The sequence below is a fragment of the Falco peregrinus genome, chromosome 5 (genome assembly GCF_023634155.1).
Source record: "Falco peregrinus isolate bFalPer1 chromosome 5, bFalPer1.pri, whole genome shotgun sequence".
NCBI lineage: Eukaryota > Metazoa > Chordata > Aves > Falconiformes > Falconidae > Falco > Falco peregrinus.
In genome coordinates this window covers 46,568,817-46,595,099 of record NC_073725.1, presented here as the reverse complement: position 1 = coordinate 46,595,099, position 26,283 = coordinate 46,568,817, and the positions used below count along the sequence as shown (strand labels likewise).

The 26,283-nt window shown below is 40.0% G+C and overlaps 1 protein-coding gene across 14 annotated transcripts in view; it reads left to right on the top strand.

Annotated features, from left to right (window-relative positions):
- Nucleotides 1–26,283, top strand: part of ABI1 (abl interactor 1) — an 81,963-nt gene that overhangs the window by 37,569 nt on the left and 18,111 nt on the right. For 8 of the 14 annotated variants that reach the window (XM_027781680.2, XM_027781678.2, XM_027781682.2 and 5 more), the window contains exons 3-5: nucleotides 14,442–14,618; nucleotides 24,541–24,555; nucleotides 25,295–25,395. In XM_027781680.2, the coding sequence (XP_027637481.1) occupies nucleotides 14,442–14,618; nucleotides 24,541–24,555; nucleotides 25,295–25,395 (293 nt within the window). The remainder of the gene's footprint in view (nucleotides 1–14,441; nucleotides 14,619–24,540; nucleotides 24,556–25,294; nucleotides 25,396–26,283) is intronic. The other 6 variants (XM_005233888.4, XM_005233884.4, XM_005233881.4 and 3 more) reach the window with 1 other exon arrangement.

Genomic DNA, 26,283 nt, shown 5'->3' with positions numbered 1-26,283 from the left:
GCATGGTTTCTTCTTGGGCCAGGGTCTTTGCCAGAGTACCCAGTCTTAGTCTGGAAAAGTTTTTGCTGGGGAAGGTTGTGGCTCAGAATGGGGTAAGGGCTGCTAGGGCTGTTGAGGCCATGTGGATGCTCCCAGCAGATACAACTGCAGTGTTTCATATCAGTCATAGCCAAGAGTAGGAGGCTAAGGGGTATCCATTTACAGAAACAATGTGCAACTTCCTGTTCTAGTTGTCTGTGGAAGTTAAAATGGCAATGGAGAAGCAGAGCAGCCTTAGCAGTTCCATCTCTGCCCTGTCTCTTCCTCCCACCCCATTAAACTGGTAAATATCATACGTGTTTGTGATTTAGTTGTCTGTGTTCTGCTTTTGCTTAATACATTCCAAATTACAAGAAGTCTGTATGACTCAGTCCAAAATAGTAACACAGTCTTAGGAAACGTGTGGGAATTTTTGTTACCTCTCCTTTTTTGCTAGAATATCTTAATAGGCTTCCATCTACAATGCTGTTGAAACTGAGATTTCGGAATAAGTTTGAGCTGAATGAAGTTCATGACGCTTCTAAGCTTGTCCTCTGTTGGTGTATCTTCAGGAGGGAGAGCTGGTTACTGAGGGGGTTTGAGAAAGGGGAGACTGGGTCAGAGAGCTGAATTGTCTTGTTCTGTATTTGTCTTTGAAAACAGAAGTGAGGAGCTTGTCAGATCCTAGTTGTTTTGATATTAAAGTGACATGGAAGAGCTTTTTGCTGCAATAATATGCTGAAGGTAGTAGTATGGGTAGTAAGTTAACTGCAGAGTTGAACAAGTATATGAAAACTTGTAAGTGGAATTTATAGTGGCTAAGGGTTGTTCCTGCCATCTAATTTTACTGGTAAAGAGTCACTGGCAATGGGGACGCTCCCATTGGAGTAGCACCTCATAATGTTGCAACAAAGTTGTTTGCCATAGAGTTGCTTACTTTGTACAAAACTTTGAAAACATCCAGAACTTTCATAGTTCTCTTCTGGAGAAAATGCAGTCTTCAGCCTTTGAACATTTAGGAAACAAGAGAAGGGAAAAAGAAATTATGTGTGTAATAAGCCGTGTTCGTGGCACAAAAGCAAGTGGGTTTGTGGTATAGATAACATGGCCTTTAGCCTTATGATGGCTGCTTGATTAATACGTGTGTGAGTTACTCTTGGTGCAGTGCTGGCCCAACTGAAAACCAGATTTCCCACTAGCTTATATCACTGCTGTCAAATGCGATACGATCAAAGAGGTTACGTGAAAAGTAACATAAGTGGAAAGTAACATATGTCACACATTTGCTTGGATGACTTGTAATCAAAACTATGTTGGCTGGTGGCTAAAGGATACTCAGGATCATTTCCATATCTGTTGTCCCTGTTTTATGTCTTAGGGAAACCTGCCACAGGACTGTCAATCTTAGATACATCATAAGCCCTGAATTCGCATGAAGAGGGATGCTTGGGAGAGGAATTTCTGTGTATGTGTGGCTTTTGCTTGCCCTTTTTTTGTTTGTTTTGGGTTGTTTGGGTTTTTTTGTTTTAAGAAAAGCATGTGCCTGAAAATATTCCAGAAAACTTTCAAGTAAGTACCTGTGACAAATCAGAATAGGTTTTATGTGGGAATTTTGTTATGGTTTAGCGTAATGATTACTTTGACATATGCAATAAATCCACTAGCCTAACCGTATAACATAACCTTTATTGTTAGAAACTATTTGATTTTTGCTATTAGAATTGATAAACTAAAGCACAAAAGAGGTGATAAATTAAGACTAAGACTGTTACCTCGCTTCTGCTGGTGTGTTCCTGTTCCCCCCTGCAATTTGAAATGCCAAGTTACAACTAAATGTGAGGGGTTTGGCTTTGGTGTTTGGTGAGGGGGATTTTTGGTTGTGCGGGGTTTTTTTCCTTTTTTTTTTTTTTTTATTTATTTTTCTGTTCAGGAATGAGCATTATGGCTTGTCGTTATTCCAGCTTTATCAGTTCCTTACCTCAGACAAACTTTCAGAAAGTTCAAACTTCTTCTGTTGAGTTTATTTTTTTATAGGCTTTTTTTAGATGATTTCCTTTTCAGCCACCTGCAGTGCTCTTTGCAATTGCACATGTTCATCTCCTATGAAGTTGCTTTTTTTGGCACCCAAAATGCTTTTCGTTCAAACATACAATTTTGTTCTACTCCCATGGTGGTTCTTTAGTGAGTCCAAACTACTGAAGAAGCTGTTTTATTTTTCCTTTCTGTCCTTGTGCTTTCCTTCGGTCACGAATATATTTAGATTTCTGTGTTTTGTTTAATTCTAGGCAAGTGCATTGCATCCAGTAAGGAAAAGAGGGACTCGTTCAGCCACTTTAAAGTGCTGAAACTCTCATGTGGGAGCTTGCATAAGCATATTTTATTTCTTCTGTTTTTTTCTTTTTAATGAGCCTACTCGTGCATGCATGTCTTGAGGAATACTCAGCAAAAAAGAAATTTAAAATAAATAAAATCTAATTTCAGGTACTGAAATACACACGCATACAGTTGGGATTTTGACTTTGCATAAGCAAAAGCATTTATCTGCTTTTTGTGTTTTTTAAGACTGAATGCAAACATAACATATTATGACTGCACATCCCAAATGTTCTGTCAAAATCAGTCAGTAGGATTGTACACTTGAAACGCTTCCCTTTTGAAGTGTCTTCTGTTTTTAATCAGCAGACTTTTGCATTTCTGGCTTGTGTTCAAATATAATTAATAAAATTTTGGTTTGATTTAGTTGGTTTTTTCCTCTGGAAACTTGTATTAGCAATGCCACTGGTGTTAGTTATCACTGAAATGTGTATTTAGTTCACTGTCTAGAACACCTGCGGCTCACTGGAGGAGAGGAGATGTACGTTGGTAGTTCCCATATCAGAATCTTGTCCTGGTGAAGGGAAGATGAGGGGGGCAGAGAGGACCGAGTAAGAGAACTGTCCTTCAAAAAGGTGTTTGTCCTACAGCATGAAACTCAAGTGGATGGTTAGCAGTCGTTCATTTGCCTCACACTGTGGTTTTGTTCTGATGCAGAGCTGGGTTTGTACTTCCTGTCGTACGATGGTTTTGAAGTGGTGGTGTGTGGTGTTCAGCCACAGCTTAATCTCCAGCAAGTGCTGGAAATCATATTCTAGGGGGATCAGGGGGGTTGTGTTAGAACAGGGAGGAACACCACGGAAGCTACTTTTCTCTCCCTGGCTCCCAGCTTTTGATGCTGAAGGGTCACAGACTTTAGGAGGCAGGTGGAATGTAATTCCAGATAATCTTGCCATCTCCCCATCTCTGTATCCTCCCGCAGAGATTTACGTTAGTGATGCATTTTTTTTCTCTTCTTGTTTGTTAGACTCTTGAAGAGGAAATTGAACTAGCAGTTGAATTTTAAAGACAAAAAAGAAAGTTAGCTAGAATTCATGTTGTACTCCCCCGAACGTGTATCAGGTCATTGGAGGGCTTGGCGTTTCATTATTTTTTGTTTTGTTTTAAATGAGTAATATTCACAACATACTACTCATTGCAGTGTATGTATGTTTGGTTTCCTCAGGCGGTTGAAATCAGCAGAATGCTTTGTCAAAGCACAGGAAGTATGATCCATAACTCACTGAGTTTGAACTAGCACTTTAAAACATCAGTGGAAGCTGTTTTACAGAGAAATCTTAGGTATCTTTGTCACCGTGTTTCACTGTGCTCAGAGCAGACAGCTATGGCAGCGTTGCCTAGACCGGTGCCCACCTACGCTCTGTCTGTGTCTATTCTCAAAGCCGCTGCAGGTGGGCAGTTCCAAGAAGCTGGCCTAAGCGCTGAAGCGTCTTGCTTGGCGTAGCACAGGAAGTCTGGCGGAGCCAGGAACAGAGCTTCAATCTGCCGTTTTCCAGGCGCTTGTTCCTTGCTCCTAGCCACAGACCCATCCCACCTCTTCCCTTCACTCCGCTGACGTTCCAGCAGACAGCTGCCTCCTGCATGCGGGGCCAGCTGCTTTTGCAGCACCGTCTGACCTCCATACTCCAGATGTTTGGAGTTCCATTTCCCCCATACTTTTGTGAACTTCAGTGAAGTGCTTCTGGCATTTCACCAATACAATGGGGAGGAGGGAGGAGTGTTGTCTTAACTGTTTCCTTTCCGTAACAAGGGCCTCTGTAGAGCTGCTAAAAATCTTCCTCTGTAGGACTTGAGCTCCATTTGCCTTCAGTTGCCATCTGCCAGTCTTCCTTCCCACATCCCGCTCCCTCTTCCCAAAGATATTCCTGCAGACCCCCCCTTCTTACGCTCTGTGTTGACGTCATCTTCCTTTCAGTTGGGAAAGGTGTGAGGCAGGGGGTGAAGGTGTGATGAGATGCCATTGTATCTCTCCATACATGCTTCTCATTTATAGAGCCTAATTCTGTGAGGTGACATTCACAGGTGAGACTTACTGATTCCTTTCAGCTGTCCCATTTTATGTTCACAGCATCTTGCATGAGCATACTTTGTAGCTGTTAAAGAATAAATGAGAAGCTTCTGTCCTTTGGTCTTGTCTGAAGGAGGAATACGTGTCCTTCCCTAGCAGCCCTCCCATTTCCAACTGGCATCAGGAAAGAAAAATCAGGCACGAACTCAAGTTTGACTCTTGGATGAGTGGGCTGGTTTCTTTGCTCTGATTCTTGTCCTAGAATGTCATGCACCTGCTCCCAGCCGCTGTGGTCTGTCCGTGCCCCATGTCCCCTTTTGTGTGTGTCCCCTTTCTGCACAGTTTCTCCAGCAGAATGTGTGACTAATTTGCCAATAGAGCTTTCTAAAAAGCGTCTACATAAATAACTCTTACCTGAACAGACCTCTCTTCCCTCTCCTTTTCAGTGCTGTTGTGTAGGTATATGTGCCATTTCACAGATTGTGTTTTGGAAATTGGGGTCCTTGATTCCAACTCTTAGTGAATCTTAGTCTCCCTTTTGGAAGAAAGGCTTCCAGTTTCATAACAGCAAGAGGGATAAAGGTGAGGCTATTTGTCTGTGGCCAGTAGGTTGTAAGCCCGTTTCTCTAGGTCTTGTTTTCAGCTTCTTGATTTTAATTAGGCTTATCAATGTCCCCACTCTTTTGAAGACATATGAGTATTGTAATACTTGCAAGCATGTGTTCTGTTGGTTAGGAATTGATTTTTCTTGTTAAGTATGGCTTGCATGGAAATTGGTACAGCTTAAGAAATGTAATTCTGGAGCAGGACGTGCTATGAACTGCGTGCATTACTGTTGTACATCCTGTGCTGCCGAATTCTAAAATCATACAGCAAGCAAACCATCCTGTGTGAATGGGATGCCTACGTATACTTCCCTCCGTGACACCCCTCTCCCAACTGTCATGATATCCTAGGAAAAATACTTATATAAATGTAGAAAATATCTTCAAACCTTTGCTGAAATCTGGTCTGCTTTTTACCGATGGCAATTGCTAGGAGAATCTGAGAAAATCTGCTAGTGTATGTAAAGGAAAAGATCTGAATTCTTAAATCAAGGGCTAGCTCCATAGATTATATGCCAGTTTAATCCTGCATTCAGACATAATTGGAGAAATGCAGTGATAAATTGTCGCAGTAAAAACCACTTTTCAGCCCCCCTTGACGTTAGATGGTATTAGTAAAATATTTTTAGCATTGTGGTCTTATATATTAATATATAGCTTATGTATATAAGTATATAAAAATGCATGCATTTACATGTATGTTACATCTGGAAATAGGACTTAGTGTTCCTTTAATTATTTTTCCTTTGTTTTGTCTAGCGCTTTCTCCCTTCTGATGATGGATGGTAAATGTTTTATATAGACTGTGCAAGTTGCTGTGTATGTATTGATGGCCTTAGTTGATTGTGTTAATCTGTAAAAGCTCTTGATTGTGAACTGTCTCTGCAGGAAGAGGAAGGTGACATAATCAGATTACGTGAGACATGGCTTATCTGGTTCCTCTAGCCTTTTACCTTAAGAGGCCTGGATTTACTAGGACTTTAAGAGATGAAGCTTTCTGGAAAGTCTGTCCTACTATTGTAACTTACCTGTATGCTGAAGGGAATGTGTAAGAAACTTCTTTCTATAAACCTACAAGAAAACATTGCTGGATTTGCAGCTCTGGAAATACAGCTCTCGAATCTGTTTCAGTTGCCTCCTACATTGCCAGCCCCGCATACAAAGCAAACACACGAGGTGAAACGTAGATGTCTAAATGCTTCAGAGGTGACAGAAGACCTGTCTTTCATGGTACAGCTTCAGAAGCCATGGCAGGATATTCTGAGGATTCTCAGGTGACATTAGTCACTGGTGTTCAGGCAACTGACTTCTAGCCTTAGTGAAAATTGGATTGAAGGATTGTATATGTGAAGTAATAAAGCCTTAAAATCCTTACATTCTTAAAGAATTTAGGAAACTGAAAAAAAAAGCACCTGTGTTTTTTTTCTTTTCCTCTAGTAATGCTTGTTTGTTGCTAGTACTGGCTTGCTTCTGTGGATTGACTGATGAGTTGACAGTACTTTAGCAGATTTGATTCTGGTGACTGTCCAAGGGGCTGTTAAAGATGTCTTGAATTCATCTTTGGAGAAGGGGGATGGTAAGGAGGACCTTTCCCCTTTTTACTGTGAAAGTGAAAGACAACCGGTATAAAGGTTCTAGTATGTACCTTCAGATGAAGAGCTGTTCAGAGTTATTTAGGGACTTGAATTTCACACAACTGATGGCTAACTGGGCCTGATAAAAGGTTGCATCACTCTTCTACCCGAGAGATAGGATTGGCCTCACCAGTCACTGATAACAGGGCAGTGCTTCTGTGAAAGTTTCTTTCAGTTTTTTGATATATTTCTCACATGTTGGTTAACCAGTTGTCTGTGCTGAAGGAACAGGGAAGAGGCAGATGTCCACCACATTGCCTGGTTTTGGTCTGTAACTGATTGGTGCAGACACAGTTGAGGTGTTCAAACTATTTCTAGTCAATGGAATTGGCAGTTATAATTCCCAACACCAGTAGAGCCTCATACCTTGGGGAAGATCCCCATGGGATAAATGAGTGTGTACATAATGGTAAACAAGGATGGGCAGTGCTAGTGACACTGGCACTCTGCTCTCTGCATCTCCAGTGAAGCCAAGCTTGCTTAGCGCTCATACTCTCCTGGACAAGAGATGGAAGTAAATTATTTCTGTAAATAAATTCTTGAGTTTCTTGAACGCTGTCTTAATGGGGATCAGGCAATATACAAACAATAGTAATAAACTTAAGTTACTTGCACTTCCATCAAGAGTTAATGAATGATATAATTTGTAACATTGTGTAAACATCGGATTGTTGTGATGTCTTAAACCCAAACTACTCGTGCTTTTTCATGCCTGATGTGCCTTGAACCCATAATTGGTCTCTTTTATAGAATATTTCTCTTGCAGTGTAAATAGGTTCACATTTTCCTGTGTTCAAGATACTAAATTTTCTTTATAATTTCTTTTCTTTACGTTGCTCTCCCTCAAGAAGTTAGCTGTCTGGCTGAGCTCATTAAAGCTGGGGATTTTATTGTCCTTTTTGTAGGTCAAACTGGCTTCCTTGCAGGTAGCCTGTACAACCTGTGTTGTCCGGGATCTCTTCAGTGCCGTTATCCAGTTAGCTATAACTCACTTATTTAGAAAGTTGTATTAAATACACTTTCTTTATGGAAGTAGCAGTGGGATAAATCTGTATTTCTAAAACAGAAAAGGTTAACGTTCTTAGTCTCATCAGATTCTTTCATCTCAAGGAAGCTTGTTGTGTAAACTATATAGCAAAACAACTACATTTGCCATTTTCGAGAATGACAATAAGGGTTAATATTAAAGCTGGGTCTAGGAACAAATTGCAAAGACAGAGGGCTTGCTTTGATTTTTTTGTTGTTGTTTTTGGTTTTTGTTTGTTAAGGGCTGCTGAAAGCACCTTAGTGTTTGTTTCTTCAGTTATGTTTCCTTTGGTTAACACTGCAATTTACAGTCTGGGTACATGAACTTAATAGAAAATGTGTATTTACTAGAAAATGTTTGTTGGTGTTCCTTACAATGTTTGTAACATTCAACTATGTGTATTTTACTGCTATGAGCAATTAAATCTGAAGCTGTGCCTCATTTTTACAGGTAGTAGAAATGAACTTACCTTTTGTATTCAAACTAACAAGTAAACTTGGAATCCAGTCATCCCCAGAGGTTGAGGAAGGAAACCAAACTCCTTTCCCTGCACCACTCACTGTCCTGCATACTGCATAGTTTTATTGACCTGTTGACTGGGTTCAGTCTGAAACCTGTGTTTTTGCCCAGTATTTTGTGTAACATCAGGCAGAGTTCTGCTGAAAGGAGATACCATTATTTCATGGATTGCTAGTCTGATTTGATACATCATATCTAGTGTGCAAATCGGCTTGTCTTTGACTAGAAATTTTAAACTTTTTTTTCTTTCTCTGTTATGACATTCTTTTCTCATGCTGCCAGCAATGCCCTTTAGTTAAGAGAATTGCACTGCTCAGATATAGAATGAATGGAATACTGTTCTCTCCATTAACTTGCCTTTCCATAATGCTGGCTTTAGCATAGAATCATCTCAAACTGGAAGGGACCCATAAGGATCGTTGAGTCCACCTCCCTGCTCCTCACAGGACTACCTAAAGCCAAACCACATGGCTAAGAGCATCACCCAGATGCTCCTTGAACTCTGACAGACTTGGGACCTCGACCGCTTCCCTGGGGAGTCTGTTCTGGTGACTGACCGTATTCTCAGCGAGGAACCTTTTCCTAATGTCTGATCTGAATTTCCTCTGACGCAGCTTCATTCCATTTTCTTGTGTCCTATCACTGGTCACTGGAGAGGGGAGGTCAGCATGTCCTCCTCCACTGCCTCACTTGAAGAAGTTGTACACTGCAATGAGGTCACCCCTCAGACTTCTCCAGGCTGAACAAACCAAGTGACCTCAGCCATTCCTCCTCAGTTTTGCCCTTGAGACCTTTCACCATTTTGGTCGCTCTCCTCTGGACACATTCTTAATAGTTTGATGTCCTCCTTGCACTGAGGTGCCCAAAACTGCACACAGTGCTTGAGGTGCGGAACAGATGACTTTCAGGAAGTACAGCACCAAATTTATGCAGAACAGGTTCCTGGGGCTCAGTAAGTGTGATTGCACCAAGTATGCCAGGAAGGTGGGGGTGGGAAGTGGTAACAGGTCATGCTGCATGCATGGCTGATACCTCTTTATGTCTGTGGTTTTGGTTGCATCAAGTAGTTCTGATCTATTCTGCTAACATTTAGATATGTGTAACACTGATTACCCTGTAACCAGGGCTTTGCTTATTGAATTAAAGTGTTAGTAACAGACCCAACCCTATATTCAATCGCAAACTGGAAAAGCAAAAAAAGGGAAACAATGTCCAAACTGCAGAGGACTAGTGCTAATATCAAGCTGTTTATCCTTCCTTTTCTCCTCACTTTCTCTAAAGCAGCAGCTTGAGGAAGCCTGTGGAGTTTGAGCCTACATTCCTTGTCTGAGTGAGCCTAGGGAGAAGTCGAAAAGTTACTGACTTGCAGCTCTGTGCAGCACAGAACATTTGTTTAAAGGACATCAGTGGCGGTGTAGTTTTAGGATTTTTTTTGTCTAGTGTGTTTTGGATGTTAGATTTTTAAATCAAGGAAATGCCCTTGAGTGACTATTTACTCATCCTTAAATTCATGGGTGAAAGTGTGTGGTGGTTTGATTACTGGGGGTGGGGTGGGCAGCAGGCATTGAGAGTGGTTTTTCTTCGTATTTTTTTAATTTGTAGCTTCCTACACTATATGTTAGACTCTTTTTTTGGGGGGGGGACACACGACTGTTTGTTTACCCTTTTTACCTGATAGCCAACATTTTCACTGTTGAGGACTGGGCAGCTGTTCTTCTCTCCCCTAACTGTTGTTCCACTCTTCACAAGAGCCTGGCAGGTTTTTACAGCTTGCTGCTGAGTTCGCTGTGCAGCACCACACAGCACTTATCCTGTCCCCTCTGCCAGGTGAGCCTCTGTGCTCTTATAGCTTCATTCTTCCTAAACTGGGGAGAAGCGGAGTAGGAAACCTGAAGAGGAGTTTTCTTGCACAGCACTTCTGGAGTATCAGCTAATGTAACACAAATCTAAGGAGTATTTGCTTGGTGTAAATCTGTGGTATTAGTGTAATGACTTGCCTTGTCCTTCAGGACAGCTTGAAGTTGGCAGTACCTGGTTAGCTGAGTTGATTTGATAGAGATTGTGGGGTGTTTTCTCCTTTTTCCCCCTGCTCTTTACCAGCTGTACATGCATTTAGTGAGAGAGACAGTGGCTGTATGACTACATGGCTCATAAATTTGAGTTGCGGTGCTTCAGGATTAAAGAGATTGGCAAAGCTTGAAGTCGTTTCCCCCAGCCCCCCCCCCCCCTTTTTTTTAATATCCCTGTATATGTGAGCTTTATTACAACATTTATATATCCTCAGATTAGCTCAGCCAAATGTAGTGCAGTGTCTTCTATTCCTCGTAAAGTATTTGTCCTGGAGTTGTGCACTGTAGCACAGTAGAATGGTGTCTGTGGCACAGAAAAAGAAGAGAAAAGAACAACTATTTGCTGCATCATTGCTGTGCTGCACTTGGCCTTCAGGCTACTTCTGAGGAAGCAAGCAAACAGTTAAAATTTAACTCTACATCCTGTTTATCAACTGTGGTTGGGGTTTTTTTGTTGTTTTTGTTTTTTGGTTTTTTTTTTTTCATATGGTTTGAAGAAGACAGTTGAGGCGGCTAATCATTAACAGTTCCTTCAACCTCCAAGCTTAACTTGCTTCTGTGATTAGCTGGCATGGTCCCTACCACACAGTTATAGTGGCAGAGGGGTTTGTTTAGTGGTTTAGCTTAAATTTGCTTCCCAAAGGAAGCATGTTGTGCTTTTGGAAGGGCTGTTTTCTCAGTCTTTTCCAAATCAGTGCAATGCTGGACTTTTTCTTGCTGGATTTTGTTGTCTAGGAGTGAGAATCCTATTGCTGTTCCCCAAATTTTAAATTATGCTATGTATTTATGTTCTAGCGTAGGCCAAGCATGCTTGAAGCTGGTCTGGCTGTTTGTGAGTGCTTGCTACCCTGTGCTAACCCTAGCTGGTTTGCCATACTTTGCTCCTTTCGATTTTTGATGTTTAAAAGTAGGTTTTGTACATGAAATCATGAACTAATTACTGTTTACCTCTCCTGTTACTGTATCAGAGCAGGCACTTACTCATAGCTACAGGTGCCAAGTGTGGCCAGAGCTTTGGGAGAATGGCTAGTTTGGCTGTTAAATGGTATATGTGGCTTGTTGCTCTTGGGAACTGGCTGGATAGCTGTGCTATCCTGCTAAAAATTGCTTTGGGGATTTCCTCTTTTGGAAGTGAAACACATTGCCTGTGACCATACAATAAACTTACCCATCAACTTCAAGCAAATAGATATAAATAAAGATACAAAAATGAACAACTGTTACGTGCTTTGTTTTGCATAATGATTACGTAACAATAACATGCGGTCTTTATAGATCTAAAAACAGTCATTTATTCTGGAAGAAGCAAGATGCTGTCTTGTAACTGATGGGCAACATACTGCTCTGGGCAAAGCATATGCTGGGAGCCTTTGCTTTGCATAGGGGCAAAATACTGCCTTGCTTTTCCGGTATACCAGATGTGGTAAGAGTTGCAGTCTCATTTGCTTTGAAGAGTGAATTAGTCTCTTGCACAGGCATGCCAGCATGTGGTTCAGGATTTACATGTGTGCCCTAAGTTGCTGGCCCTGCACTGTGATACAAATACTCTTCTCTTTGCTTGGTTTACATTACTGAAATCTGTGAAAAGAGTTTACAAATCACTGCTTTATATTTGATTTTGGATAAGCTGTCTGATATAGTTAATATATGCTTTTTTCCTGTTCTAAGGATTTTTTTTCTGTTAATAAGAATTTGTTGCAAGATTACTTAAGTAGTTTTCCTCAGTGTGTGTGGTACAGCATCTGTTCCTGAAATTTATGGAATTTTCATTGTTCATTGCAGGGAGGAAAGGTCAGACTACCTAATAGGAGAAGATACATCTTTTTGTATTGCAAAGGGCTTTTTCGTTGTTTTATTTTTTTTTCTTTTGATAGCAATGTTAAGAGAGCTCTTGGACAAAAATGCGTCTTTATACTAGCCACAAAAGTATCAATTTATTAGTAACAACAGATTCTTTTTCTGAGAATGAAGTAGAAGCGTGGATTTGTTTCAAGGGATGTACTAGTATTTTACAATTACCTTCTTTTAAAACATCGTAGTATGTGCCTTAAATTGATGTTCTCCACAGCATCCTATATTGCTATATTGTTTAGGTGACTAATTAAATTTTTTTTTTCACCTGCGCAGTGCTGGTGTGTTACAAAATACGGATTGCTGCATATTATTAAAGAGTTAGGTAAGATAGTTTGAGACCTGGTATTATCATTGAACAAAAGCGTTCAGGTTGTATGGAGGAGTTGAAAGAGAAACAGTCTAACAACATGTAGCACAGCACTTGAATAATGTTTCTTGATCTCACTGAAAGCAAACGAAAAGGCAGAACTAACATGTATATTTTAGTCTCTAAAGGGAAAAGAGCAAATAATAGCTGAAGAAATAAGGGTAGTCTTGCTCTTAAGTCTTTGCTCTGTTGTCTGTGAAAGCAGCTGCTGGAGCAAATGTGGGTGCAGTGACTTATACCCGATACTGATATAGTGATAAATACTTGATGTATAGGATTGTCTCTTTTGGAAGGGTGCTTTTTATTCTCAACTGCGGGTTTTTTTTCAGAGCATGAGCATTTAGAGCAATAAAGCTTGCTCCAAAGCTTTATTGGAATATTTAACTTATTCAAAATAAGCTAATGTGGGCATACACATTTAATGTCTTTCATTTCTCTGGAAAGTCACAACTCTTCTATTAAGATTCCATGTGCTTCCAAAGTAAAAGAACCTTTTGTGATGTTACAAAAGTTTGTCTGTTAGTTAGCTTTAAGCTGTGAAAACAAGCTTGCCTGGTATCACTGCTTTTAGGTGCTTGTCCATTTGTGTTCCCACTTGTAATCTGCAATGCCATGTATCAAAGCTGTTAAGGAGGATTTTATTTCTTTCTGTACTTAGAGGAGAATTTAAGATTATTGGAGCGTGTATACCAGTTAATGAAAAAAGAATCCCAAAAACCAGTTCAGTTGAAGGCATTTTGTAGTGAACTCTCAGCACTCAATGCTGGCTTCCTAGAAATGGTAACCTCCTGGATGCTTACCTTGCTGTTTTCATCTTGCCTTATATAGAAGTAGTGAAATATAGACTAATTTTGCGCTTCATCTTTGATTCTGCTTCACTAAACAAAACCTTGCACATCATAATACCCCTTTTAGATTAGGCCATTTCTAGAGACATACCCAAATGAGTACTGGTGGACAAGGGGTTTTCTTTCTTTCTGAACCTTGACTCTGTTTCTGTGGCAGTCTCTTCAGGAGGAATTGATACTTACAGACTAACAATTATTTTCCTTAGTGGAAAAAGTGGTGACTGGATAGATTTTGTTCAGAGTCACTTAGAGTGGTGGTTTTTGTCAGATACCATCTCCTGCAATGAGATCCTGAGGTTCTAGTAGATACTTAAACCAGTAAATTCAGTCCCTGAATCCTGAAGTAGGCTTTCTAGAGGTGGGACTTTCTATGGCATCTGATGCTTGACTTGTACTTGTTCTCCTTCAGCTAGGGTTTAAGCAGTGGTTGTATTGCATGTAGAAGCACGTGTCTGTGTTGTGAAGTTTAGTTTGATCCTTCACAGGCTGCTGAAATGACCTTCCTCAGCCTCTTTAGGTATTTCCTAACAAAATGACAGAGCTCAGCATATTTTGTATTCCTTTACTCCCATCTTTAAGGCTTTATTTTATTCTTTTAGTAAAGCTGCTATAAACAGTATGACCGAAACTATCCTCTGTGCTGAAATTAGTCCTTCTCTGTGCAGACTCTTACTCTGATATGCACTGATGGCTTTGCTGAAAGAAATTACCGCACAGACTTCCCAAGCTTAGTCCCCCTCTGGGGCTGCAGGCAAATTGCTTAGCTTGTCTGTCCTGGTTTCCCAGCTGTGGAGTTCAAGTAATTTATTACTAACGTCAGTCATAAGAATGTTGAGGGTTAATCTGCAAGGACTGTATCTGTATAGTGTCTTCAGAGTGTCAAAGCAGTAATGTATATTTGTAATTTTATTAATAATATTGGTTATTTCATTAAAGTGTCATTTTTCAAACAACGTTCGTGTAGATTAAACTCATTTTGTCAATAAACTGGCATCCCTCCAGCAGCATTAACTTGGTTCAGACTCTTTTGTCTAGTAGTGAAGCCTAAAGATGTAGGTAGCTCTGTAAAGAAAACATCAAATGCCTAAAGAAACTCGTACTTTCTTGTTTTTAATCTAGACTGTGGACATCCATAAAGAAAAAGTCGCTCGCAGAGAGATAGGCATTTTGACGACCAATAAGAACACGTCAAGAACTCACAAAATTATAGCACCAGCGAACATGGAACGTCCTGTAAGGTATATTCGAAAACCTATAGACTACACGGTGCTGGATGATGTTGGCCATGGCGTAAAGGTAAGAATACCGGGACACTTGAGGACTCCAAGTAACACAGGCCATGAGATAGGGTTGGGGCAGAATGTTACTGACATTAAAATGTTTAGTTCATTTATGGTAGGAAGGATTATGGGTTTGATATGCTATCACATACAAACATTTAAATAATAAAATGGAGTGTTCTACAGTGAGGGGGGTTTGAGCAATGTTGGCCATAACCTTGTGACTGTCAGTGGTAGTCACAGTGTCTGGAAATAATGGCTCATGATTTTAAGCTAATGACTTGCCAAAAAAGCCGTGACTGACTTCCTCCTCTGATTAAATTGTCTCTGCCACTCCCTTTATTTCTTTCACTAGTGAGAAAAATTAAGTCATCTGTTATGGGGAAACTGGCTGATGGCCTGGGGTTTTTTGTTGGGGTTTTTTTTGGAAGGTGGTCAGGAGAAAGGGGGTCAGCTAGTTGGCCTTTAAATCTTGGTGGCATTTGATGTCTCACTCTTATTTGTGCTTTCAGACAGCTTCATTTTCCTTTTCTCTAAATAAAAGCCTTCATAAACTAATGTCTACCTCCCTTGAAATGGTCATAGTTGAAGTGAATTGACATAACACCCTTTGCTCCTTGGACATCTTCTTATAAAAAATTAGCTTTGTGTCCCTCTAGAGCAGACCTTCCAGGTATATTCAGTTCACAACAGTCTTCCCTTGAATGGCATTAAAAAGCTTTTATTCAACAACCGTGTATCCTCTAAAGCTTGGTGGCTCTGGTCAGTCAGTTATGCAGCTATGTTAGCCCATCATGTGCCCTTTGAATTGCTGAGCACTTGAGGAATAGATTTTTCAGAGTTACTTTACTCAAAAAAGTGCCAGAGTACGTTGTGCTTTGTAGTAACCCTCCGAATGCCTGGAGGAGTCTTAATTCCAACATAAGTTAGAAAGCAGCTCTATACCATGACAGCTCTAGGTTATGAATTAACATAGTGACTTTGGACTACCTGATTTTGTGTTTTGTTTGTAGATAAACCTGTGCTAAACCTGTAACTCTTAGGGTTGTTTTACACTAGTAACTTAAGCCAGACTGGATGAAGCACAAGCCTATGTAGAAGCCTGAAAGATATGCCCTGAATAAGTGTGAAATAGAAGCACTGGGGTCAGAGAAACTGATAATTTTTCAGTGCAGTCTCTGCATTCAAGGAGAGTGCTTTATGAATAGAGAATACAGGAATCCACAAATTCAGTGTCAGGATATTGGTTTCTGCATTTAAGTGCTCCAGGGATCAAGTGTTATAGAAGACTTTACAAGTAGAATAATTACTGTTAAGTCTCAGAAGTTGATGCTTTGTTGAACTACTTTTTTGGTGCAGGCTCAAAACAGCTTGCTTGATCCAGGAACACTGAAGTTGTTAAGGTGTAGCGGTTGCATTTTCCAGTATAACTATTTGCTTTTAGGAGTACTGGTGTCTTTATTTTTGTTAATGTGACTCTGTTTGTTTAGGGGGTGGAAATGATGTGCTGTTTACCTATTTCTAGGCAGCTCTTACGGACCATTTTTAACAGTTAAGGGTTTTTTTAACTGTTAATGGTTTAATTCTATATGAAAAATTTGATCTGTTCAGAGGTAAAATTGCTTCCAGTAATAACCAAATTATCAACTCATTACAAGTCAGCCACAAATTATATCTTGCTGTTGTTTCTTTATTGAGTGAAGGAATGAAACAGTAGAAAAAAGATGTTGGTACTTTCTGTGTAGACTTGTTACACAAATGAAATAAGCATCCATCCAGGCCTCAGGTATATAGTTCAAGATGTCTGTCATTCGGCACCTTCACCAGTGTTGACATTCACTGGATGCACTGTGAAGAGTGTGCTGAGGTAGTGAGTGACATAATTAAATGTTTTAGCCATCACATTACTTGGGTTCCAAGAGCGTTACACAGATCATAGCTCTGAAGGAAGTAGAGCTGTCTGCAGACCTAGATGTAGGTAGTGTTGTTATAAGAAAATCTAACCAAAACATCTTCAGAAACTGGATCAGGTCCTGTTGGAAGTCAGTGCAAATAATGATGATGCCAAGAATCTGAGTTGCTTCTTGAACATAAAAATTGGGGGGAAGCAAGTGGTAAATTGAATTGCAAACTTTGTCTTGTCCAGAATGGTTTTAGAAGATGCTTCAGACTCTTAAGTCTTAGCTTTTTGACTGAGGATTTCACCCCAAGCTGGGCAGCAACATGTCCGATAAGGCCTTAGAAACCATGGTTTTTGAGAGGAAAAGAAGCATGAGTTCTGCCTAGAGCAATGGTCAATTTAACTAACTTGCAGGTCCTTTAATGTCTTCTGCTGTTGCAACTGTCAATAAAATACAGTACAGCATATGCATTGGCATTTAAGTATTAAAAATTTTGCAATGCTTTGAAATCTGTAGATAACAGTTTATTGCTGTCAGTGGGACTCTATAGTGTTCCGGTGCAGGATTTGATAAAGAAACAGAAAGGGAAAATATAAGAAAGAGAAATCAAAGGTACAGGCTGGATTATATAGCCTGTTTCTGCTTTTGTTTATTTCATGAAATACTGATCCTAGGAAAAATATTATTAAAATATGTTTTAATATATTTTAAGGGTAATCCTGAATTGTCTTATGTAAAAAGTGTAAGGGTGTAAGTAAAAATACTGTCTCACAGAATATTTAAAAAAATAAATAGAAAGGGTGGGTGATCCTCAGAGCAAATACAGTCTTCCCCTGTACATCTTCCATCTGAGCAAATGCAGAAACATCTATGCATACTCACAGCTCATTTTCTTTGTGTGTGTCCCTGTTTCTCATGGCTGTGTAGAGGGGATGCAAAAGCAGATGTCCATGCTTGGGGCATGGCAAAGGACACTATGTGCCTCCCTGTCTTGCATGTATGCAGGAATTTTTGTGGGGGCAGGTGATGACGGGGGGGGGGGGGTGGGGTGGGGTGGCAGTGGTGGTGAGCAGCTGCTCTCTATAGCAGGTTTCCTCCCTGATGGGAGACACCTCCTTGGAAGGCAGTGCAGTTTCCTCTTCTGGCAGTTTCTTGGTACAAAAGCTTTTGCAGAGCATCCTAAGATCACAGAGGTCCTTTCTCTCTTGGCCTGAAAGCTCCCTGGCAGCCCCCAGCTGCTCCACCCCCTGCACCTTCCCTTTGCAGGGGCAGATACAGACAGTCTCCAAAAGGAATCAAGTTCCTTTTTTTAATATAAGTGCCTAGGAAGCCAAGGCTAGCATTAGTCAAAATCAGGAGGGCTTTGAAAATTGGTTTGCTAGTGAGAAGGCTTTCCCTTGCAACACAAATATTATGTGTAGAGGGCTCCAAGAAACACACAAGCAAGCATTTTTGCCGGCCTGTTAAGTAGTTGCTCAGCTGTCACCCTCTGGGGATAGGGGAATGTAGCTGAAGTAATTCTTGGTAAATAAGAGTAACTGTCATGATGTGAGAGCCTACGTTCCTGTGTAGAGCTTGGTTTAAAATTATTAGGCAGAGGCTACTTTAATATTTCTATCCTTCTGTTCCCCTTTTGTGAAAGGAAAAAAAAAAATAGTGTGCCAGCAAATAAATAGGTCAAATACAATTACTCATACAGAAAATCCTCAGTTTAAGAGGGGGGAGAAGGAGGAGGAAGCTTGGAAGCTGCCTTAAAAGCCTTGAAATTGGCCTTTGAATTTTTTTTTTTTTTTTGAGTAAGAGGCAGGTGGAATTGCAGCAATTTGTAAAATGGCAGCTAAGTAGGAAATTGAAATAATGCTGTGTGCTAAAGGCAGATAAAATGTTGAATACATGCTAAACTGAAATGCCTAATAGCTGTAGTTGGATCAAGTTTGTTTTATGGAACTAATAGTTCTTCAAAACCAAGCTTGAATTGTATATGAAGCTTCCTTACTCTTCAGCTTTGTTTTCAGAAAAAAAATGCAATTTCATCACCGCAAAACACTTGCATTTCAGTGCATTAAAACTGTAAGAAGCTTTCTAGCCCAGGAAGTCAAACAAGAGTTAAGCATTCAGTAGTCTTTCTCAAGCAAATGGAAGTTGGAAGGGCTCCCTTAAAGTAGGGACTGGGTCAAAACTTAACCAAATGCAAAGCTTGGAGAAGGGAGCCTTGCTCTCACCCTGCCCTACTCACCTGCAGTCCTCATGCTTATGTCTGTGTTGGTGCAAAACAAAAATGCAGATGAGATGCTGATGTGAGGGTGGAAGGCTACCTAATGGTACCTGCCTCCCCTTTAGGACAGCACCTTTTATGTGGTAGCCATTTGAGTATTAACTTTTAAATAATTCACTGTAATAAAAACTGAAATAAAAACAAAGGGATCCTGAACCTGAGCTTCTGCTGCTTTTGTCCATGTATTAGCTTCTCAGACACTCATGCTTCAGAGGATGTCATGGCCAATTTCATTAATGTCACATCATCCCTGTGGGGTCATGGCCAAACAGTAAATATTGCTGTAGGGTAAAGAATGCTTCTCTGGGGGAAAGAGTAACTCTTCCTGTTGCCAACTCTTAATGACTCTATTGTGAGTGTTGATACTGTGATTGTCATAGGGCACTTGCTACTGGAAATTCAGAAGTGTGTGTAGTATCTGATACAATGTAGGTTTCAAGCCTTTCTGTTTGCAAAGAAAACTCAAAACTATGAGGTCTCTTTATTTTCTAATTCTGATAAGAATTTTTTTTTTATGTTAACTTTTTTTTCTTGTAGCTAGATTCAAAGTTACCAACTCAAAGAAATCAAAAAGCTTGAAAGGCAGGAATCTAGGTATCTTTCTCTGAACAAGACTACTGAGTGCTGAGGGAACAATATTGTCAGTCATCCACAAGCAGGTTTTTATATATTAATAGCATTTTAATATGTGCAAACTTTTTAAGGTCAAATGTGACTTGAAAATTTTTGCCTGCTCAGTTTGGAAATTGGAGAAAAGAGCAACAACAGCAAAAAGAAATAAAGGAGAGAGAAGCAATATTGATAAGCTACATTTGATTGCTGTTAACAGAAGACTATGTAATTACTAGATTGCAAATAATACTGGGAGAGGTTATATTTAAAAGATTAAAGTAAAATTTCACTGAAGAGACTTACCTACTCATGTTCAGTTTTGAAAGAAATGTTGATTTGGAACTGAAATTTTCTCAAAATATAATCAGCCTTACTATAGACTTTAAGGAAATAAAGAACAAAAAAAGCCTCTGACCCATTCTCATAAGGAAATTGCGACACAGGAATGATTTCTTTGAAACTTCATGGAACTAGTGGCAGAAGTGCATTACCCTGAGTGTTTGACATCCACGTATAGTCTGTCTTCTGAAAAAATCTTTGATTACATATTCTCCCTGGGTCCATATCTTTATATCTGTAAGGAAACCATTTCTGGACTTGGTGCTTTACTCTATGTTTTCCTCAGGTATCCCATACCTTCATGTGTAAGTACCCTTCAGCTGCTTTTCTTGCTCTGTGTCATCTTGTGGTACTCCAGAACTGCTCCACTGATGAGACAGGAGTCAGTTGTGCAAAAATCTGTGAGGATGCCTGTGGGGCAATTGAATTGCCTAGCTGCAGGTGCAAATAGCACTTCAAAAGGTCTTATGGCTAGCTGCCTTTCTGTAGGGATGTCTCGGATAATTCTCCCTTGACTAATAAAGGAAATAACTTTTTAAGTGAAAGAGGAGGTTGACTATAAAGTCAAGACCATGGGGTTATTTTTTTTTTTATTGTGGTTGATGACTGTGATTACTGGTCAAAGCTATTGCTGGTTATCGCTTTTACAGAGTATACATATTAAAGTTCAGAGTTTGCCAGACACTATTAATGCAGATTAGAGTGGCACAGTTTTTAAGCCTTTGTTTCCATTGATTGGCATTTATATTGGATGGTCTTTAATGACAGCTCTTAATGATCCTCGGTATGGCAGGATATAGAGTGGAATTTGCTTTTTTAAATCCAGGAGCTGGACAGATAGTGAGCAACTATCTGAAGTACAGACAACCTGCATAGAGATTTTGTTTCTGCAGTCTGAAGTTGGAGAGTTCATAGCTGAAATGTGCAGGAGAAACTTGCTGAACATAAATGTGATAAGGATTTTGCTTGTGTGCAAGTGGCCTTTTGTATTTCTGTGCTTATAGATACATCTGCATATTGTATCACATAAATGAACTATATTAAAATAAATAAATCGATCGCATAACTCACATAAATGAGTTGTGTGCAATGTCCCTAGCCCTCAGTTTATAACTCAAAGAATAGCTTTCTGGTTCCCTGAATCATGACTAATGTTCCCCCATGACTTGTTACTTGGCATGGAAACGATTAAAACCAGTTAGTTAGATGGCTGCCTCCTGAGGCCAGCCAGCAGAGTCCCTCAAATGCTTGGACATCCTTCGGATACTGGTAGATACTTCTGACTGCCTCACACCTTACCCTTTTGTGCCACTCTTGGTCATGTCCCTTTGGTCTCCATTACAGAAACCTGCAGTACTGCCTTTTTCAGCAGGTATTTTTGTACTGCGTAGAGTGCCAGAATTGCCAAAATAGTTGCCTTAAGCAAATAAGCCTCTTAGTTAGTACTTGTGGCCCATGCTCAACTGTCTCAAAACATTGCGTGTCCTGTCCAAACCCTCAGCTAAAATTCTCAGTCCAGGTGCTCTGAATTCCTGGCATCAGAAGCAGCCTCACTTTCGACTTTGATAAATGCCTTGCATGGCTGTTGCAAACACCTGTTTTGCCCATTGCCTTAATTGCATTTCTTTTGAGCCTGCTGCTGGCTCTCAGTCCTTGGCCAGCCTGCTCTCCCACGCTGTCAAAACCCTGTGGATGTGCCACTGCCCTAGCTGCGATCTTTTGGAAATGCAGTGAGGCTGACTCCTGTTTCTTGAACCTGACTGTGGTTTCTTTCTCTTAATCTTGTGACAACCAGCAAAACTTTATCCAGGACTGCCACGTGCTTGGCAGGCTTTCCCAGGGAAAGCAAAATTGTTCTGCTTGCTGCTTTAAAGCATCTCTGTTATGATGCTTGCAAGAACCCCAACCAGTGCTGCTGCTTACCATGCTATCTTGTTTCTGGGAACATCCTGATCTGTCTAGCGCTCTGTCTCGGTATCACAAGCATCCCCAGCAAGCCTACACACTGTGTTTTTGTTCTGATGTGTACGTTATCCAGGATGCTGGTATCTGGCTGAAAGCTGTCTCCTTTATGTATAGTAATACAGCTAGCGGGAGGAGAAGGGAGTTGTGCTTCTTAGAGCTTTTGCAGGAGTTCTCAGTGCTGCTCTTCATTCGACTAAGCATTTTTCCTTTTATAGATCTCTCTCAGAACAGCCCTTCCCTCTTCAAGCAGTGAACCTTATGCATGCTGCTGCTTTTCTTCCTCGTGCCCTGCATTATCTTCCTTCCTGACTCTGACCTTCTCTGTACTGATCAGGCAGTTGGTGATGGTCATGTTCTGCCCACTGGCTGGCTGGCCTTAGAGGCATTTGTAGGGAGGCTCTTGAACCTACATTAAACATGTACCTGATTTTTCTTTTGGTTTTCTGCTTTTTCCCTCATTTTTCTTAAAATCATAACGAGTCCTAGACCCTGCTGCCTAAACTGTTCCCAGTTCCAAGTAATTTTTTTAATTGCTTAGAAAGCACTGCATTTGGTGTTCAGACCAAGAAATGCAGCAAGATCGACCTCCTAAGCTCAGCCAATAAATACAAGAAAAAGTCTCCTCCTGATTAATTAGCTTATTAACCATGATTAAATAGCCATATGGTTCATCTTGCTTTGATTCATTTGCTTTCCTCCCCTAGTTCTGTCTTTTGGATCAGAAGTTCCTCTCCCATAAGAATCCCTGTTCCTTTTGTGTTCGTTCCTTCTGTGTTTTCCTGCCCATATGACTCTTGTTTATATTGACAGCAACAGACAGGATATGTACAGAGCTTTTTACTTATAGAAAGCAGTGTGTCATCAGTTGCTGATTCTTCTGCACAATAAGGAAGTGTTTATGTATCTGTCTGTATATTGTTTTAACTGGTAACAAAAGAGATGAAGTTCACCTGATGTAGTGGTGTAGAGATAGGAGTAAAGGTCAAGAGCTGTTGGACTTCAGATACATGTTCAGTATGTTAAACAGTGCTTAGCAGTAGAAAGGTTTGAAATACAATGAAAGATTCCTGAATCGTTGCTAGATGTTGATATTCATATTGTCGCTGCAGTGGAGGCAGAATGTAACAGTGATTAAGGAGGAGGTGGAAAGATTCACCCATAAGTGTTGAGTGGCACTGCATAAGGCAAGGAAAGAGAGGAAGCTTTTTGGTTTTATATTTTTGAGGCAAGCAAATTTAGTAGTAGAGGCTAGGTAAGAAACCATGCCACCTTTCCTTTTAAGCCTTTAAAAGGTTCCAAGCTGTGACTGCTGGGCAGGGACGGGACCAAGAGTTTCACTTTTTGGTCTCTTTTAACAGATTCTTTGTATTATGCCATTGCCCTTGGCAGCTGGTGAAGTAAGGGGAAGGGGTCATGTATTCCTGTGAGAGGGGAAAGCAAATTCCATTGCTAAAAGCCTGTTTTAAAAATATAATTAAAAAATATATATATAAAATAAAAATATAATACTTGGGAGACTACCCTGGCATCCTGAAAACTGAGCCTTTGTGACAGAAGTGGTTTAAATGCCTTAATTCTGCCACTCTGCTGGTGAACCTTTGCCTAGACTGGGGGTGAATGGGATGACCTTCAAATTTACTTACCACAGCTAAACTTTTTCATTTTAGTTTTGGAGCAGGTTTTGCGTTTCTGTTCTTTTAATAGGAATAACTTAAGGGCAGTAGCTTTCAACCTTTTTTGTTTTTTTAAAACCCAGCTGTTTTTCAGTGGTTTTGCAGACCCTGTCAGAAATATGCACATTGCTGTATAGCATATTTTAGTTGGGTTTTTTTTTCAGTTCATGGATGCCTTTAAACTGGTCCTGTGCTGCTTAGAGGAGGAGGAGGAGTACAAACTGTAGTTTGAAAAGACGTGCATTAGGAGGCTTGTTCTAGAAGTGATGGGTTATTTCCGAACAACCTCAAAAAAAACATTGGGATTATTTTATGTTTCGGGGTTTTGTGTTTCCTTGGTATTTTTAAATTGGTGAAACTAATGTTTTTGAATGGAGAAAAGGATGAGTCTTTTCCCCTGAATAAAGTTAGAGAACTCAACTTGAATTTATTTAAAATTTTACATTTGTTTTCCTTATGAGGCCATGTTTCATAATTTTTTTCTCCTCTGCAATCATGAAGGCTGTAAAAACTGATTTAGTGGAGTCATATAATGACTTGATTCTAAGAGCTAAAATTTCAGAATAACAATCATTAGAGCACTGCCAATGCAGTTTTGAGCAGCCAGCACTGTGCTAGCTTGAATCAGATTTCAATCAATAAACTAGAGGTGAAAGGCACTGCTGCTCATCCTGTTTGAGAACTCCTTTTTCTTTATTTACCATTCAATGCAGCAGCTAGTATTTCTTCAAAACACACAAAGGTTAAGTGTCAAAACAACAGGCAAGTCTGTTCTGCGCCGCCGTATAGCTGAAAATGGTTTTGTGAACAGATTCTTAAGTGCATGTTGCCACTGAAATAGCATTGATTTGGGTTTGGACTTGTATGTTGAGCAAAGGGCTTTTTAATCCTTTATTGCCCATAAGGACCCTGGCAAATGAATCTGGCAAAACTTTGCTAAACTTAATTTTGACACAAGGGTTTTTCCTGTGGTCACTTAGTCAGACATAGGACTTACAATGACTAAGTGAGCCAGTAAAATCTGTTAGTGTACTGGGATGTAGCTTATTATCAGTAGACACAAATGATTTCTTTTTTAAAAAATGTGATATCTGTAGTTTAACCTGTCCTATCAGTTGTGATGGAACTGCCATTAATTTCTACCTTTTTCCCCCCCTTATTGGCAACGTTAAGTGGCTAAAAGCCAAGGTAAGAAGTGTTATTTCTCCTTTGACCCACAGTGCCTTATGTGACTGATAGTAGAGGCTGCAGAGCCATTAAAACTGAAAACTAGCGCGCTCTTATGCTCTCCTCTGCTTTCCATAGGATATTTAGATTAAACATGCTATACTTGATTTTTTTTTTATTTACAGCATTTAGTGTGTGTCAATATATCTGCGATACATTGACATCTGCATTTATACATAGATACATTAATTTTTCTAACACATGTAGTGCTTTGCTCTGAATTCAGTAGATGCCTTGATTCCCTTCACTTACATTTTTTTGCAGGAGACTTCCCAGACAACCTGAATGACTCTGCTAGTCAAATAGCAGGGGCAAATTGAGAAATTCTGGGCCCGTGCTGACTGTATTGCACTGTCAGTGTTAAAGTTTGATTTAAATTATTAACACCCAAATGGAGATGAACACAAATGTGGCTTCCCTTTAAAGAAAAGAGGATATAAGAGATTTGTGCATGAACCTGTCAGTTGCCTACCTTTCTGATATCTGTCGTAAATTAATAGCAAAAATAACATTAAGCTTCTGTTTAGTCTCTGTATTTCCTGGTGTCTGTCTTTGTGTAGTTGAAAACTTGCTGTTTGACAGCTGTCTGGGAATTCTCACTTCATATTCTTACACTTTAAAAAAAAAAAAAAAAAAAAAAAGCTGTCAATAATAGAGCTGCTCTGTTACAAAAATAAAATCATGTTTTCCCTTATTTCAGCATGGAAATAACCAGCCTGCAAGAACTGGCACCTTGTCAAGAACAAATCCGCCTACACAAAAACCACCAAGTCCTCCCATGTCAGGCCGGGGAACTCTGGGGTAAGAATGAAGACTGCTTGGTCCCACTTGTGCAATAGAAAGTTTTAATTGTGGCAGTGTTGATGTTTCTTAAATACATGGATAGATGGCAATTCTGATTGCTTTAAGCAAAAAACACGATTACCTTTCTGCGTAAACCCTTTCAGCTGCATTGACTCATTTTCATGGCAACCTTTTGAAAGAATGTTTTTTCATGGAGGAAGGATTTATTATAGATAGGGGTAAATGAGGAGGCTATTGTTATTCCTGATTTTTGGGGAGAAATCCTTAGTGACACAAAAGAATATCATTAAGGTTTTATTTCAGTGGGAGAAATACTTAATTTTTAAAGTTTTTGTTTATTCATTTCTCAATACTGTAAGAGGTATGAAATGGCTGCTGGTGCCATATTTATTGCATTATCTAAGCAAAATTTGTGGCATTGTAAACACATTGGCCACATTGATTCTCATGGGCTTGCGCATTTTTATTTTTATGCCTAAATGAGGAAGGATTTTGCTACTCCCAAGTCCCACTGTGACCAGAGTTCCCTGCCATAGCAACTATTCTGCTGCTGTGGACCTGTGGGGTGTAAAATCTGCTTATCTTGCTATGCCAGCAAGTAGTTGTTGCTAGAGGCCAAAACATTAATACTTCAGAAGCTCAGAGCACGTGCCATACGGTTTTGTCTGTGCAACATTTTCCAAAAGGCATCCTAAACAAGACCTTCTACCTATTTGTCACTCTCAGTCTTCCCTTTATGCTGTGGGGGACAGAGGCACTGTAAAGCTGGCTGTCATGGTTGTGTTGGCTTCAGGTATGTTATCTGGGAGAGGTGGGGTGCTGGAAGAATGATGAGTAATGAGGGGGAACAGGATGGGGATCGGGAGCAATGGTCAAGGAAAATTA